The following is a 16,670-nucleotide window of genomic DNA, read 5'->3' on the forward strand; positions in this document are numbered from 1 at the left end:
AGGACTGTACAGCCATCCTGTGTTTTCTCATTAACGTGTTTCCATTTCTCTGATTTATTGCAGGGTTTACACGGACCACCCGGGGACAAAGGAAACCGGGTGAGTCTGACCCCTGCACACTTTGGCTCCGGCTACTAATGTCTTCATGATGCGGTGGAATGACCAATTGGGGATTCCTGACCCAACGTGGCAAATAGTTTTTCCTGATAAATCATTGCAAATTAAAAGGCTTTATAGCGAGGGGCTTAGTCTGTGGCATGCAGGGAGCCTGGAGCCCGGTTCTGCAATTGAAGGGTGTATTTTTCTGCCTGACGAGGGGAGACTGAACCCCTCGGTGGCTGTCAGATTAGCATTGCCACTCAGTGACGGGAGTCGCGTGCCCAGCTCTCTCCATGGTGCCCCGATAACGGGCCCCTAAATGATATTTTTAAAGCCATCGCTACCTAGTCCTGGCCTCTGAAACTCAGTTTTGCCCAGCATCCCAGACCATGGTGAGAGAGAAAATAAACTCCAGCCCCAAGAACGAGAAGACCGCTATTGTAAGCAACCAGCACTGCCACAGCCACCACTTCTCTCGGAAAGTCAGCCGGACTCTGAAGTGGCTGTGCCTTCGAGGCCCCTCGCTCCCCCTTCAGTTTCTACCATCCTCACGAGGACACAATTATTAAATGTCCACGACACCCACAGCCATGTCGTGGTGTATGACGCATGCTATGTATGTGACACATGACATACTTGGTCCCAGCAGGGACCATTTCATTCCATTGACCAAGAGATGGCCTTTGGGCTACTTTCCAGAAGGTCTCAGCGGCTGCTGCATCACAGTGATCCTTAGGGTGTCACACACGCCCCCTTTTCTAGAGGGCCATATATCCAAGGCTCTTAGAGGCCGAAGGAGTGGAAGACCAGGTGGAGAAACGGGCCCAGAATGATGATGAAATGTACTGAATTAGCACAAGTTAAGGGCAGAGCAGGTGGGTTCTAGGACCCAAATCTCCCAGCTGATCTCTGAACACTGATGGCCATGACCGTGAGCAGAAAGTGCCAGAATATGTACCCTTATATCTAGCACCCATTCTAGTCTCTTCAATGTAAGACGTATTTATTGAGCATGTCTGTAGCCCTAAATTCTCCTTTCTGGCAGCTGGTCAAAAGCATCAGTTTGTCCCATATACCGCCCACAGCAGACTGTCCGCGGGAAGGCCAAGTCTAGAAACCACTGGAATAAACAGACCCACCTCCAGAAATGCACCAGCCTGTTGAGGCAGGCTGGGAAGCCCGCTTTCATCGCTGTGGCACCAAAGAATTCAGGCCACTAAAAAAATTGATCATTCCACCTTCCTGTTGGCATACTAACCTCCTTTCTAATTTATTTCTAAAGTGTTCTGGTTTTCTTTATTATATTCAATTAGTACTTTGTAAACTAATTTCGTAAGGCGTTTTCAGTTGGCTTGAGGCACTAAGCCATTTGAGGGCTGCAAAACCAGCCCAAGTGGTGAATGTGTTGCGTTCGAGGTGGAGGCAGGGCAGGCAGACGACCTTGTCACAGATGGAGGGGGTGTGGGAGGCTGGGGGCTCTGATGTTAAGGGACTAAGGCCAATGAATGAGCCAGTATGGCCCCCGAAATTAATGGGGAAATATTTCTTCTCCACTCTCCCCTTCTAAGGCTTTACAAACTTTCCCCCATCCCGTATACAAATGAGCAATATGTCACTCGGGGAAGTCCTGAAAGCGGTCAAGTTGCGTGGACCTTCTTTTGAGTATGGCCAAGAACCAAATGACTTACTCCCCAGAGCAGGTTGCCGAATCAAGGAAGGGCTTATTCTCTCCTTCCGAGAGATTCGACTCACAGGAAGCCAGGGTGTCCTGGAAGGGTTTCTCTACACCTCACCCCCTCCGTCAGACCTCTTCCCACCACTGGCCTGTTAGGACTTTGTGGGGAGATGTGAGGACTTGGCAACAAAGCCTCCAAAACAAAGAAAGGTCCAAGAAGAGTCAGCACCTTGCCACGGACATGTTTTTTCTGGTGCCTGGAAGCTCAGAATATTGACACTTTGGCCAAGGTGAGAGGCCAGGAGGGCTTAGATGAGAGTCTGGTTACAAGTTTCTCTGTTGCTTGTGACAGAGAAGCTTGAGATGCTAGAAGCCCCCTCCCCACTGGGTGCGGAGGGTGGCGGCCGGCTGGGCAGCTCCAAACTTCACCACACATCACGCCGGGGACCCCGTCAGAGAGGCCCCAGCAGGGGCACCACGGGCCTGGTGGTACATCGAACAGTGGCCTGAGATGCAATCTTAAAACTCTGATCCTCCGTGTCCCACCGGAGGACAGTCTTGTGGCCTCTTTCCTGCTCACGGAAGGAGGAATGTCCTCGTTGTGGGGGACAAGGCTCAGAGCCTCACACAGGCAGTTTTCCGAGGGGACACATAAGCCAGTGAAAGGAATGTTCTGTCCTTGTCACTAAGGACACTCCTCTTGTCCCTTCATAGCCCTGTGAATTTGGCCCAGGAGCCACTTTTAGGATGAAAAAGTCTATCAAATGATAAACGGGGGTGTGGATTTGGCAATTTGGGCATCGGAAAAATTGGTGTTAAGGTGGACCTGCCTGCAAGCCCCAGCCAACTGGAAGGTCTGCGTGCATGTCGTGAGGCCCCTGTCACTCTCCAAAGAGTGCCACCGGGGGGAGGGGGGTGCATGTGTGTGCATGTGTGTGCAGGCGTGAGTGCGTGCATGTGCACATGCCTGTGTGCACGCGTGAGTGCCTTGCTCCCCCAGGCCCCCTTGCCTCCTTAGCAGTCCTCCCTCTATTTTGGCCTGGACCTGCCTCTTCCTTCCTTTACCTGTTCAGTATTTATTTCTCCCCTATATCGTTCACTATGTTATAACAATGCCGTATCCCTCATCCTATCCCTTTCACTCCCCCAGCTTCAATTTATTTCCTCTAAAACCAATTTTTAAGCATTCATCTATTTTGTTTAAAGAAACCTCAGCAGCTTGACTTTATCTGCCCCTTCCCCTGTGCCAGCTAGAATTCTCTCTGTGTCTGGGCCTCTTCGGGAGCAGGGAGGATGCAGGTAAAGCTACTACTCTAATGTCTTCAAAGGGCACCCGATTTAAAGCCATTTCCTGTGCCCTTAGAATATGATGCCACATAATGCAAGTTACCTGTCCTGGAAGTCAGGACCAGGCCGACCCTCTGCCACCCACAGGCAAACCACCTGAGACCTGGAGTCCCCCAGTCTGCAGGAGCTTTTCCCGCCTCTGAACTCAGGAACCCGTGCTCACTTTCACCCTGGCCTGACCCAAAGAGAATGAGGGGCCACATTCCTGAGGAAGTCTCCCGTGGTGGGGCTTCCCACCCAAACAGCGAGGTACCGAGCACTTTTGCTTACCCACTGTTTGAGGGATGTTCACGCCATGATGCTCTCACTGGTGGGAGTATCTCAACGCCAACGCACTTAGGCCTAACAGGCATATACATGTTTCCTCTTAAACACGTATCATTTTCTAAGTAGGCATTTGCATTTTAGAAAACTCAGAACAATGCATTGGCAATTCAGGGACCTCAGGAATCAAGAAATTTGATTCATTTCCAAAGACCCTGGGAAACATCAAAAACATTCTTATCCTTGGCCTCCCTTTAACAAACCCTTGGCCTTCCACCACGGGAACACAGCAGCCGCGGCACAGCCGTACCTCTGGCAGCAGCCTGCACCCTTATACTAGCTAAAAAGAAACAGTAAATGTTGCTGTTATCAATATGAAGCAGCTATCACTTACTGAGCACATACTATGTGCCAATACTAAGCACTTAATAAACACAAAGACCTCACGACAAAGTTTCGAGGCAAGTGTTATTATCCCCATTTTACAAGTAAAGAAACTGAGGCTCAGAGAGGCTAAGTAACTTTGCAAAGTCACACTGCTGCTAATGGGCAGGACCTGCTTTGGCTTTAAGCTTTTGGTCCAATCAGTAGGCTTCCCTCCTTCAAGGTCTTGTGACCCCGGAGTAACGCTACCAGAGCATCAGACGATGGCCTTCTGCTGCGGAGGACGGGAGTTCCCAGGAAGACTCCCCAGGGGCACCTTGGCTCCTTCATAAGGATTCCCAACCTGTGCAAATCCAAACTCAAATTCATTGCAAAGAATTCCCCACAGCCTGTCTTCACACGGAGAGCAACTCTGACACGTGCAAAACAGGCTTCAGTCCAGAAAGACGATGTTAACTGGAGCTTTTCAGAAACAAATGGATTCCTTGAACCACCTGTCCATACATGAATAGCTGTGTATGGCTTCAGACCAGACCGAGCAGAGACACATGGAATGGAAGGACCCGGCTGAGAACCAGGGGCCACACATGAGCCCTGGACACACAAGTGCACGCTCAAACATGCTCACTCTCGTATGCACGTGCCCAAGCACACACATTTATGTGTGCACACATACACACATGCACAAGCACATACGTATTTGTGCAAACATATCATGTGCCCGACCGTGTGTGTGCACATGCTCATGCATGTTGTGTTCACACACACACACACACACACACACATCCAGGGCTCTAAATAAAAATCACCTTGCCACCTAACAGAACATCAAAGGGATGAAAACTATGAGGGACAAAAATCGTCAAGCGAAAATCTCTCAAAAATGGACGCTCAAATAAAAGGCAGCGAGTCCCTGTTTACCAGAGACCCACTCTGGGCTCAGTGTTAATGAAACTGGCCCCCAGTGCCTTCCATCTGCCCCTCAGAGCCCTACTGCTCCCTGCTCCCAGGCCTCGCTCTCCGCCCTGCCCCTCCCGACCTGCCTCAGCCAAATCCCTGGGGTTCCTGGAGGGGCGGCAGTGAGTACCGACCCCAAATCCTGCTGGGGAGAGACTGCCCTAACTGAAAGAAGCTATTTTTCCCCTCTTTAATTTCTCTATTTTTCTGTCTCTAACCTTCACACATGAATGATCCTAAAGTTTTGATGTTTTTTTTCCTCGGACTAAACTATCATTTACAGGGGGAGAGGGGGAAGAAAGGCTCTAGAGGGCCTAAAGGGGATAAGGGAGACCAAGGAGCGCCTGGATTAGATGCCCCCTGTCCATTGGTACGTTTCCATTTACCACTTGCCTCGTTCTGGTTTTTTCCTTGAGGTTTGCACGCTGGAAACAAAGAAGGCAAATAAACTAAGACGAGAACCGAATGACTACACTGATGCTACCCAACCTCTCCGGGCACTTGGCCGCCGAAATGCTGCCTGCTGCTGGTTTTGCCTTAAAGCCACAGCTGCAAGTCATTCTGGTTAAATCCCTTTCCTTTGAAGCAGAACAATTGATGTGTGGAAGTGGAGAGACCCTGAGGAAAGGGATTCTGGAGGGCTTAGCTCTCCGCCCCAGGATGGCTTTGGAAGCCAGGGTAGCATTTGTGAGCCATGCGTTTGCCTTCTTCGTTTTGTGGCCACCTCTGTAGCCAGCAGTTCAAGCTGTTGGCATCCTCACTCAGTCCGGATGCAGGACACCCAGGTTAGCGCCTCCCGAGGGCCATCTATGCCCCAACTGGGCAAATCAAGGCCAGAAAGCGGGCTTTTAATAGACAGTCTCCCAACACCCACCAGCCGCCCAGCTAAAATTTGCAGACCAAAATCAGTAAACAAACATCCCCCAGGAAGCCTTCCCAATGAGCCAATAAGGAATGCTTCGTGGCACATCCGCTGGGCTTCTCAAGTGCCTTCTCAGTCCGTTTGAAGGTTCTGAAAATTATGATGCACTAACATGGAAATTCATCTGTGTTTACTCCAGGGGGGTCTGTCAAGGGAGAGGGGGCTGGCTGTACATGTTTCAAAGCTAAACTCCCCCAGAGGCCAAAGAAACTGTTAAGGTTGAATTTAGAAGATGGGATGCAACTGTTTGGGGTCCTACCTCTAAATGCCTCAGAGGTCCTGCATCCTGGCTGGGCTAGGACTGGGCCGCTGTGCTCCACAGCTGGAGCTGGCCAGCCTTGACCTAAATAATCACCGTGGTTGGTTTTGTGAACAGGGACACCGAGGTTTTAAAGGAGAGAAAGGGGAGCCAGGGTTACCAGGGCTGGACGGACTGGATGCCCCGTGCCCATTGGTATGGCATCACACTTCCTTGCCTGCATGGCCAGTCTGGGCTTCCCCACGTGTGTGGTCCATGCCTGAGCGCTCTCCAGCCACCCTCCACCTCCTCCTGCTCCGTCAATCCAGTCTCCACTTCCTGCCTCTTCCCTCTGTAGACGCCCAGGGTCACCTGCCTTGGCTGGTCCTCAGGGGCTCCCACCACACTTATCTCTCGCATGCAAAGTTGGCCAGATTTTTTCTTGGCTTTCTCCTGCGGCTTCTTGGAAAGCACATCACCTTAATGTGAGCTGTCCCTGCCCACCTGAGGCCAGCACTGGCTGTACCTGATCCTCCTTTCAGAACTGCCTCTAGACAATCTGCCGCCACAGAGAAAACTAGGAAAGTGGATTCTCTGGACAGGTGCTTAGGAGCTGTGACTTCTCTTCCCTCACACACTGCAGTTAGCTCAGCAAGCACGGGCCGAGCACCTGGCACAGCGTTTGAATCGGATGCCCTCGTCAGCCCCACATCCCTTCCTGCTCCAGCATCTCATGACTTGGCACAGGACGGATGGGCACAGTTACAAACACAGGGTACACAGAGACGTTCTAGAGCCAAGGTAGAGAAGGAGGCCACCCTGGACAATCTATCAGGCTGGGGCTGGGGTTGCTGCCCTGGTAATTCTGCCTGAACTAGAGGATTTTAGACCCTAAAGGGTTCACCCTTTTTTTGCTTAAGTCCCAAAAGACATTGCAAGACCCTCCCTTGGTCTCCCTTTCTTTCATCTTTAGCTGGCTCACTACTGAGAAGTCTCAAAGAGCAGGACAGGTTGAGAATGTATTTAAGGAAGTGAAGAGAGGAGACAGGGGAGGCAGGGAGGGAGGGAGACACTTAGGACCCCTCTCCCACGCATGTCCCAGACTGGGGCAGCAGGTCTGATCCCACCTGGCCCAGTCCTGTCTAGGCGGGGACATACAAGACCTCCACAGTGATCCTTTCAACTTACTGCAAAGGAAGTAGAAGACACCACTTCATTCCAAGGCAATCGGCTCAAAAGCTCCCTGTCCTAAATTTCCCTAGGAGGTCTGGAGTTCAGGGGGCTATGTTCATACAAGCAACAGTCAGGTGAGAATTCCAGGCCCCAAATCCCCACCCTGGGGTCACATAGGAATTATCTTTGAACAGAAGAGAAAACACTATTTTAAAAAATATGCTGTTTGACTCCAAAAGATGACCATAGAGTCCCTTCGGAAGAATTTCCAGGGGCTTTTTCAGACTGACAAGAGAAGAGAACAAGCAGGCAGAGTAGCATGTCTCCGGTCCCTCCCTTCCGAAACCCCTGCCTGCCGCCTGCACGCACCCCCGGCCCTCAGCATGCCGCACGCACAGATGCCTTTCCCGCGAGGAGTTTCCCTGTGCCTCCAGAGCACCTTGGTGAATCATCAGCCACGTGTCCCCTCTGCCACATCCCTGCCACAATCTGAGCCCCTTGAGTTCTGCCAGCTGCAGCTCTGGCCTCTCTGCTCCTCTCTCACACATCACCATTATCCTCACCTGTCCCCTCCTCCTCTGTCACCCCTGCCACCCTCCACGTGCCAATGGGAATGCCGCTGTGGCCAGCGGAGGCTCCTCTCCCTTCCAGAGCCTGTGTGAAATGGAGCCCCATGGTGGGCTGGGGACAGGGGCGTAAGGTCTTTGGGAAGCTCTGGAATGTACCATCTACCTCACCCAGAGGGACAATGAAGGTCATGTGTATTTGACCCTTAATGCAAACAAGTATATTCTCCAATAACATCCCGTATTGGTGTGTGATCCACTAATTTTGCTGTGGAAGTGCACTTACCTTCCCTCTGTTTCTGGTTGCTGTTTTCCCCATCTTTTGCATTTTGTGATTGTGGGCATGGGGGCGGGGCTGCTATTGATAATGATTTTTAGTACAAGATAACCAGACTCCTTTGGCCCTCTGTGTGGGGCTGGCTGCCTGCCGGATGCCAGGTGAGAGGATTAGGTGCCTGTCATGGGTACATGAAAATGGTCTGGGGCTCAGAGGGCTCCCATCCAACCTCCTTGGGGCTGACCACTTGTTCTGGTCCCCTGAAACCCTGTGTCCATCTCTTCCTCTGCCCTGGAGCTTGGAATTCTAGAATCTGGCCTGCAATTCTCGTAGACGTGGACCAAGAACCCAATCTTGGCCCTGGTTCAGCCTTCCCCTTCCACCTTGTCTCCCAAAGACTCCTAGGTTCCCCCGGGGCACGCCAGGGAGGCAGGACTTCAGGGCCCGAGGACACAGGACAGTCTGAGGCTGCACGGGCTCCATGGGTGCCAACAGCAAAGGGGACAGTGGCATAGAGTTAATTCCCATCCTGCCACTGCATCTTCTTCCCAAATCCCCAACAAGCCCCTGTCACTTTGCCGAAGACACCTCAGGGCCATGTCCCTTTGCACCCCCTCCTCCCTCTTATTGATCATCAGATGGGAACTGCCTCGATCTCCTTCTACTGCTAAGGAAGAGAAAAAAATAAGAGAATGGGAGAACTGGGGGGCACCTTAGCAGTGGTTTTGTGCAGCCACACCCTCCCCAGGTTTCACAGAGGAGGAAACTGAGGCGGCCGAGTGCGCTGTGACTCGCCCACGAGCGCACAACACTCAGTGCAGCTCAAGCAGGGACCAGGCGGCTCTCTCCATAGCACTCACGTGGCCTCTGCCCGCTGAGCCCTCAGGCAGGACAGTCCCTCTGAGCCGTGCACTGTCACTTCATGTGACCCAGGCCAACGGGAAAGCAGATGGGCTTGCTTCCTGCGTCCTCCCAAGGCCCTGATCTGGAAGAAATAGAATAGAAAAGAAACAGACTGTGGCGGGTGGGCCACATCCTGATCAGATGCCACAGTGTTTGTGGCCCTTGTCGCCCTGTCCTGCCTGCGTGGTGGGTCGTCCTGGAGAGTCTGAGCCGTGTGCTTTCCTTCCTCACTGCAGGGCGAAGACGGCTTACCAGTCCAGGGCTGCTGGAACAAGGTCAGTCTTCCCAGCGGTGTGCTGTGCCTCAGGGGCACAGGCGTGGTTGGGGCTCTGTCCTCAGCAGTGTGGCAAGCACGCACAATCTCCACCCTGGGCCTTTCTGCAGATGAGGCAGCGAGACATGGGTCCAAACAGGCACGATCCCCAAGGGAGTTTGCCCGCTCCACATCCCATGCACAGCACACAGTTGCAGAACATGTAAAAATGCTTTCTAAGGCATCAGCAAACCCAGCGTCTGGAATTTCCACGTAGCCACACAGATGAGCTGTAGGCTTTGTGTGGTTAATGTATACAGGGCCTTTCCTCCAATGAGCTCTAGACCTTGTTTTAAAATTAGTCATCACCAGCTATTCTCATAGTGTCCATCTGAGGTCATTGAAGCCATATGATGACATTTATCCAGATGTAAGAAATCTAAAATTCTTAAACTATAAACCCATAATGGGCTCTATCGCCCCACACAGAGACAGGCCAGCCCACCACCCCACCTCCCCTTGAACGGATGCTGTCGGAGCATCCTGCTTCCACCCGTGAGACCTGCAGCCCTGAATTGCTAACGAGTTTCCATTTATTCACACTTGCCACGGTGATTGCCATCATGAAAGCCCTCTGGCCCCAATGGCTGTCTGTGCCCTTGCACACAAGCACCCCACTCGGCCACGGCCCCCAAAGCACAGGGCTCCCAGCCTGACCAGGGCCGTCAGGTTGCTAACCCAGAAGCCCAGCGCGGTCCCCGGCAGAGGAGTCAGCTGCCATGCCGTGCCGCCACAGCCTGCCCCCAGTCGCCCCCACCGAAGACTTTTCAGAGCCCTCTGCCTCGTGGGCTGGGAGTGTTGTTTCTTCCTCACAGCAGGGCTGGAGGCCCCAGCCTGTCCCAGAGTCTGTGCGTAGCTAGGCCAGGCCTGCCCCAGCGGCAGCAGAGGCATGCCGACAATGGACGAACACACTCCTCTACACTATGTAAGCTCAGAACCCCATCAGTTCATAGGACTGGGGAAAAGCATGAAACCACCAAGACCTCAGGCCCTCAGTGGAGCAGCTACTCACCCAGGCACCTAAAGTGCCCCTCACCAGAGAAAGGAAAGCTCAGCACCCAAGGCAGATGCCTCCCCAAGCATCTGTCCCTCTGGCCGTGCCTTGTCCTCCGGCGAGTTCCCCCACACCTAGTAAAAGCTCCACAGAAGCAGGTAAGAGGTGCGTAAAATGACACCCCTTGCCCGCTAAGAACAAGATTTTCAAGATTGCTGCTGATGGTTAGGGAATGGAGCTGGTTGCACTTTGCAGGGGAAGAACAGCCACTCTCTAGAGCTACAAGGTTTTGCAGAAGCAACTAGACAGACTCATGTGTCTATTGGTTCACAACATAAATTCAGTCTGGGATGCTCAATCATTCAACTGCTGGACATCCAAAAGCAGCCTAGACAGAGAGTGCCCTCTGGTGGCCAGGAAGGGAAGTGACTGGAAGGTGAAAGTTTTCCCACCCTCAGGGTGCAGACTGTCAGCCCCAGGGTCTTCCACCCCAGCTGCCCACCCTGAACTCCCCCCCAAGCCAGGACAAGATCTGTCTCCTTTCACACGAGGGAAAGAAACACCCAGAGACCCACTGGCACTAACTCTGTGCTGTTTTGTGTTTGTTTTTGTTTTGCAGTGATGCCTCTAACTCGGGATCGGCCTGTGTGTGTGTTTGTACATAGCATATTTATTTTTACACAGTTTTTACTTTTTGAAAATGCCAGAAGTCTGATGCATCTCACAGATTATTAAAAAGTAAAAACCGGCATATTTTGTACAGAAATACCAACCTCTCCTCTCTCGTTTACAAGATGTTTTGTGTAGGTCTACGACTCTAATACGCTTTTTGTTTCTGATGTGGTCGTATGTTTGCATGATATTTGTGCACACTTATGAAGTGTTGAAACTTCATAAATTATTGTCTTCTGGTGCCAAAGGGAGCCAACCAGCACTAAGGTACTGGCTTTTGCAGTGCGAATCCTCAAAAACATGAAGGCCTGTGGTGTTTACCAAACCAGCTGTGTCTAAGAATATTTTAAACTCTTATGGATTTTCATTATTAAAAAAATGAAACATAGCAGTTCATGATCTTGATTAATCGTTCAGTGGAATACATCATTTCTCATGAAAGCGGGACGTCCCAGAAGCAGGCTTCCCAGAAGGAGAGAGCAATGTTGTGAAATGTGAAGTCCAACAGAAGGCGGGAGGGGACTCCGTTAAGCTACGTCTCCTGTGCCATGTTTCAAGTTCATTACGGTGTCGTTTGAGCGCTTAGGGTTCAGCTGTGCCGGACCGCAAGCAGTCCCCAGCCCCCAGACCTACAGAGGGCCATTTGCTACTACGTTTGCTCTTGGCGGTGTTCAGGTGTTCTTCCTTTGAGCGGCAGCCACCCCATCAGCTGTCGGCGCTGCCCTTGGCCAGGCCCCCCGACAACTCGCCGCTGGGAGGTTTGCCTCATCAGCCACTTCACCCCAACAAAGACCAGTCAGAAAACAGTGGCGAATCAGGGCCAGGTCAGGTCAATCTGAAGTCGTTTTCACTGTTTAAGACAGTTTTACTGCTGTCTCTTCATGGTGCCCTGCTTAGTAGAGGTCTCAGGGAACCTATTCTAAATACGAAAGAAGTAACTATGGTATAGCACACAAATTTATTGTTAGATGCTTTACAACATAAATTGGTGCCTCTAAAGGTCTTGAAAATAACAAATTACATATTTCAGTGGTTTAAACACCCTCCTCATTGTGCTTCCATTGTAGTTCTCCTCTCTTCGTAAGCAGTGCACAGGCAAGCTCACACTCAGGCTCAGTCCGCACACAGCCACAGGCGTGCTAAATCAGCGGGCTTCACACCCCGAGCCCCACCCCATGGCAGAGCGAGGCCTCCCTCACAAACTCTTGTGTTAATGCTGCCCGACCCCAGGGGACTGAGCCAGCAGTCCACTTACTCTGAACGTCCACTCAGATGTTTTGGAAATAGATGATTTCCTCCTCTGAGTCTTGGCTTCCCATTGAAAAGTGGAGCACTTGAACTAGAGCTGACCTCCGTGGTCTTTGAATGGAGCTCATCTGCCCCCTCTCCCTGTGACAGAAGCATGAGGGACCCAGACCCAAGCCGCCAGCTGGCAGAAGTTGCTTTTCCTACCGAGGGAGAGTGCCAGGAGGCAGCGCCTTCCAAATAACACCCCGTCCAGGGCCTCCACCAGGCATGGCCTAGCCCCACGGTACCTTCAGGGGCTGGGGAAATATTTTAAATTTCATTTCTTTTAAACTCAAAAGAGAAAATGAATATATAATCATAAATCCAGGCAGAGTGAGATTCACCTTTCTGCCAACGCAGTCATAAAACATAACTTCTCATCTGTGTGGAGGAAGGGCCCACAGAGGCCCCGCCCACGTCCTCTGCACCGGGAGCACTGCCACCTCCCATGGTACCCTCCTCACCCTTCGTTTTGCTTCCTGCCCCACCTGAGATCCTGAGCAGTCAGAGTGTAACCTGGTTCTTCTGGACCCGCTGCCTCATTCCCCTCAGGCTCTCGTTGGAGTAATCGGAACCCACCGATGATCTGAAAATAGAGCCTAACGTTCACTGGAAAATCCCAGAAGCAGAGGCTCCGTGTTAGCTGACCGCCCCGGATAACTGCGGGCCACCAGGAGTCTCTCTTCCTGTGTTTCAGTGTGCGGCGATTCATTCGCTTATTACACCGCAGCCAGGGTCTGAAGTCCCTCACAATCATATAAATAATAAAATAGAAATGTGTGCAAAGAAAAGCTGAAAATTCAGAGTCAAGGAAAATAAGTACAGAGGAGATGGCAGGAGAACCCCAGATGAGGGGGAGGGGGTGGGAAGGCCCTGGGCACACTTCACTGTAAACTGTCTGGCGCTCAGAGAAATACAGGCACCGTTCGCCTGGCTTCCGCGCCCACACGGCCCTCCCTAGTGCGGAGCAGTCCACAGAGGCTTGGCCTCGTTTGTGCGAGCACATGTCTCCCCACGTAGTCTGGTGCCTCGAGCATCCTCAGCTAGGACCTCCGCCCGTCGCAGGTGCCAGCCACACACACCCACACCCCACCCACCTGGGGCTCCTGACCCCAGGCCCCCCCACCCCCCGACCCGGGCCTTTCCACTTGGACCTTAACTCTGCAGCAAATGTGGTGCAGGGAGATTAGAAGCAGGGGAACAAATGGTCAGGAAGTTGGTAGAGAGGCCGGGGATCAGTACTCACACCAGCAGACCAGTGCAGATGCTAGGAGAGGCACAGGTGAGTGGCGGAAAGAAAGTCTTGGGGAAGGGCCGCTCAAGGGGCTGGTGGCCAGAGAAGGCTCAGGGAGGCTAAAGACACTCAGCCCCCCCTGTGGAGAACTGCCAGCCCAAGGAGAGAGCAATGCACCCAGTGGGGCACAGTACGCCCTATTGGTGACTGTTCTCTGTGAACTGACTGGTCAGCTCCTGCGAGCATGGGAGTGCTGGCACCTTCCATGCCTCTCACCTGGAGTCATTGGCTGTGATAGTGTTATGCATGGAGTTGGCATTGCAAAACTGTGGCATGCGTGTGCTTCGTAACTCTGAATAACAGCCGTCCAAGGGGACCTGACCACACAGGAGGAGGCGATGGGGTCAGGTCCCCTACGGCAGTCGTGGTGGCAGAGGGTGCTTCTCACATTGGTGTCTAGTTGCTGAATTCACCAGGGACTGAGCAGTACAGGTCTAACCGCTTGGCTTGCAGGGGTGTCCCCAAAGCCCCACAAATGTCAGGGACACTGCTGCCATGGTTTGTTCGCCCAGCTCTCTGCACCCCTCCCCATCACCACCCCACACTGCACACGTTTGGCCTGGCTCCTGCCCAGCACCCGGACACAGTCTCAGGCAACCTCAGACATCGAGCACGTAAGAGTCCAGGCCCCTGCAAAGGAAAAGGAGGACAGGCTTCTGGCGTGTGGATCAGAAAGGAGGAGGAGTCACCCATGCAGATGGAGAGCAGAGAAGGCAGGCAGGACTGGGGGAACCGCCGCTCATTTCTCCAAAGAGAATTCTCGAGCGTGGAGCTGCCTTGAAGCTGCAGGCTCCTCACTCCGGTGGAGGGAGGCGGAGGGGGATGCAGGGAAGGAAGCTGGATTGTATACACTAAGGCAGAATTCTTCACACCAACGGGCCCTCTGGTTTCTAGAAAAGCCCTGCCCCTGGAGAACAGCCAACGTCTGCTCAGAACTAAGCCAAGGACAGGCTTCAGCACCATCCAGGCCTTCCCCGGTAGGGGAGCAGGGTGCCGGGAGGAGCGGGCTTCCAGGGTCTATTCACTGACCCCTCTGTACCTCCTCTGCTTTCCCACGCCCTACACCTTAGCCCATGCAGGGCCTTGGCCTGGAATGCCCTTCTTACCACAAAATTCTACCCTCCTTTCAAGTCCCTGCTGAGATGCCGTGGCCCCAGGGAGACTTTTCTGGGCTCGTCAGTTGGATGAGTTCCCTCCTTGGAACAACCAGGAACCCTGAGTTCTTTGCTTCCTCCGCAGTCCGTTAGAGTAGGAAGGCCAGTCTTCCACATTAGATAAGGGACCCTGAGAGCAGAAGGGCTTTCTTATTCACTAGGCTTCCGATGGACCCAGCTCAAGTCTCCCCCAGCACAATGGTCCAGGCTCGTAAACATCCATAACCTGCTGAATTATCGACCTACCTTACTGAGCAACTACTACGTGCAGGCAGCGAGAAGGGAGGGAGGGGCTACTAAGGGCTGCAAGGCACAGGAGCTGACAGGGATGCCCAGTTGTGCATGGACTGTGTGCTTGGGGAGGACACGGGCGGCCAGCAAAACCAGAGTGAAGAGAGAACCCAGTTGGCCAGAAGGGACTACAAAACAGAGAGGGAGGAGCTGGCTGACACCCTCAGGGGGTCCCCTGCCTTGCCTCATCCTCCTTTCCTGATAGAACCATCAGTGAGCAGGATTCTGGGCCACACCTGCTTCTTGAATCAGGGGATGGAGAACGGAATTGTGCTGGAAGAAATGGGGCAGAGAGGACAGGTCCAAACTGGGAGGGTGCTGGACTTCGGTCAAGGTCAGCCGGGTCTGTGGGATCGCCCAGCCCAGGGGGCACCCACAGGGCTCTGGCATAAACACCCCCTTCTTTGTACCTCCTCAAGGGCCAGAGTCCATGGTTAGTCGCCAAGAAGTGAAACCAGACAGCCAGAGCCTTGGGGAAAGTGCCTCGTCCTGGAGAAGGGAGAAGACGGAGCTAACCCTGGACAGAGGGTCGCTGGCCAAACCTTTCCTGGGGGCCTGGCTTGAGGGGGTGACCAGAGGACCACAGGAGAGCATGACCTTCTGCCCCTTCCGAGAGCCAGAGTCCAGCTGGAAGAGGGAGGCTCGTGCAACCGACTCCTCCAGTTCCCTGATGGGGTTTCTGCGCGCCCACAGCTGGCCCCCTGCTGTTGCCACAGTTTCCATGGCTCTGGGATCCCCTTTTTTCATGGAGAATTGCATTTCTTTGGGCAAACCCTCTGCAGGAGGGGCTGCCAGCATGTGATGGTCTGACCTTGGAAAGTCTCCCAGGAGGCTGCGGCCAGAGGCCTGCTAACTCCTTCTCAACAGATTTCCTTTAACCCCCTTTGGTGCTGCCACCGACAACCCTCTGACTTCCTGGGCTTTTTTCACATGTCATAAGCGGATGACTGTACCAAGCTGGTGAAGCTGAGGACATTCATCTGAGAGAGGAAGACACCCCAACATTGTAGAGGAAAGAAGCCCACACCTGGGGGATGAGGTTGGACCCTGGGCTGGTCCTCAGAGCCAAGGGCCTCATGCCTCTGCCCAGTGCCCTGAGATGCCCAAGCCAGTGCTGAGCTGACCAGGATAGAGACAGGCAGCAGCCTATGTTTTTTCAAGAGGATCTGGAGTAAGCCGACTTTCTTTAGCAAGATGGTTGAAGGGACAGTGCTTGGAAATTAGCTGCCCGCTGCCTTCCCTCTCCCGTGGTCACCACGGGCCGACCCCCCTGCTGCCTGCTTCTTCCACGGGGGTGGCCATGTTCTCTTGTTGGGTCCAGGACACTTTGCAGGTGAAGAAGGGCAGTGGTAATAACTATGCCCTGACAACAGAAGGCAGCCCTGCAAACCGGGAGGTGGGTCACATTAACCATTACCCAGCACCCCCGTCACCCCCCCGCCCAGGTCACGCTCTGGCAATGACTCAACACCTTCTTAGAGCTACAACCATTTACCGAGGGCCTGAGAAGTCAAGGCCAGGTGGACGTTGTTGGGGGGCAAAAGTAAACACCCCCAGTCAAGATCAGAACTCGAATGCATCAGCATCGAAAGGGAAGGTGGGTCAGAGGGGGCAGAAACACGGGGTGGTGGGTGGGCAGAGGAAAGCCAGGCCTGGGGCAGACTAACATCTGGGAGGAATTGCTCTCTAAGACGGTTCCAGGTAGGAGAGGCTGTGTCGCCAGGGCCTACATTCTGACTTCAAATCCAGAACATCCTTTCTCAGCCCTGTAGGTTACAGAAAATGCATTAGAACATGTTTATCATTTTTCCCATTCATAGTGTCTGGTTCAGAAAGCTTGTCAATCACGGCCCCACCCTC

The 16,670-nt window shown here is 53.0% G+C and overlaps 1 protein-coding gene across 1 annotated transcript in view; it reads left to right on the plus strand.

Moving 5' to 3' along the window:
* The window catches only part of COL13A1 (collagen type XIII alpha 1 chain), a 105,856-nt gene extending 94,601 nt beyond the window's left edge, over positions 1-11,255 (plus strand). Inside the window, exons 34-36 of the mRNA XM_053923437.2 lie at positions 64-99; positions 9,042-9,080; positions 10,732-11,255. Of these exons, the coding sequence (XP_053779412.1) occupies positions 64-99; positions 9,042-9,080; positions 10,732-10,734 (78 nt within the window). The 3' untranslated portion in view covers positions 10,735-11,255. The remainder of the gene's footprint in view (positions 1-63; positions 100-9,041; positions 9,081-10,731) is intronic.
* The last annotated feature ends 5,415 nt before the right edge of the window (positions 11,256-16,670 follow it).

This window comes from Desmodus rotundus, chromosome 4, assembly GCF_022682495.2.
Source record: "Desmodus rotundus isolate HL8 chromosome 4, HLdesRot8A.1, whole genome shotgun sequence".
NCBI lineage: Eukaryota > Metazoa > Chordata > Mammalia > Chiroptera > Phyllostomidae > Desmodus > Desmodus rotundus.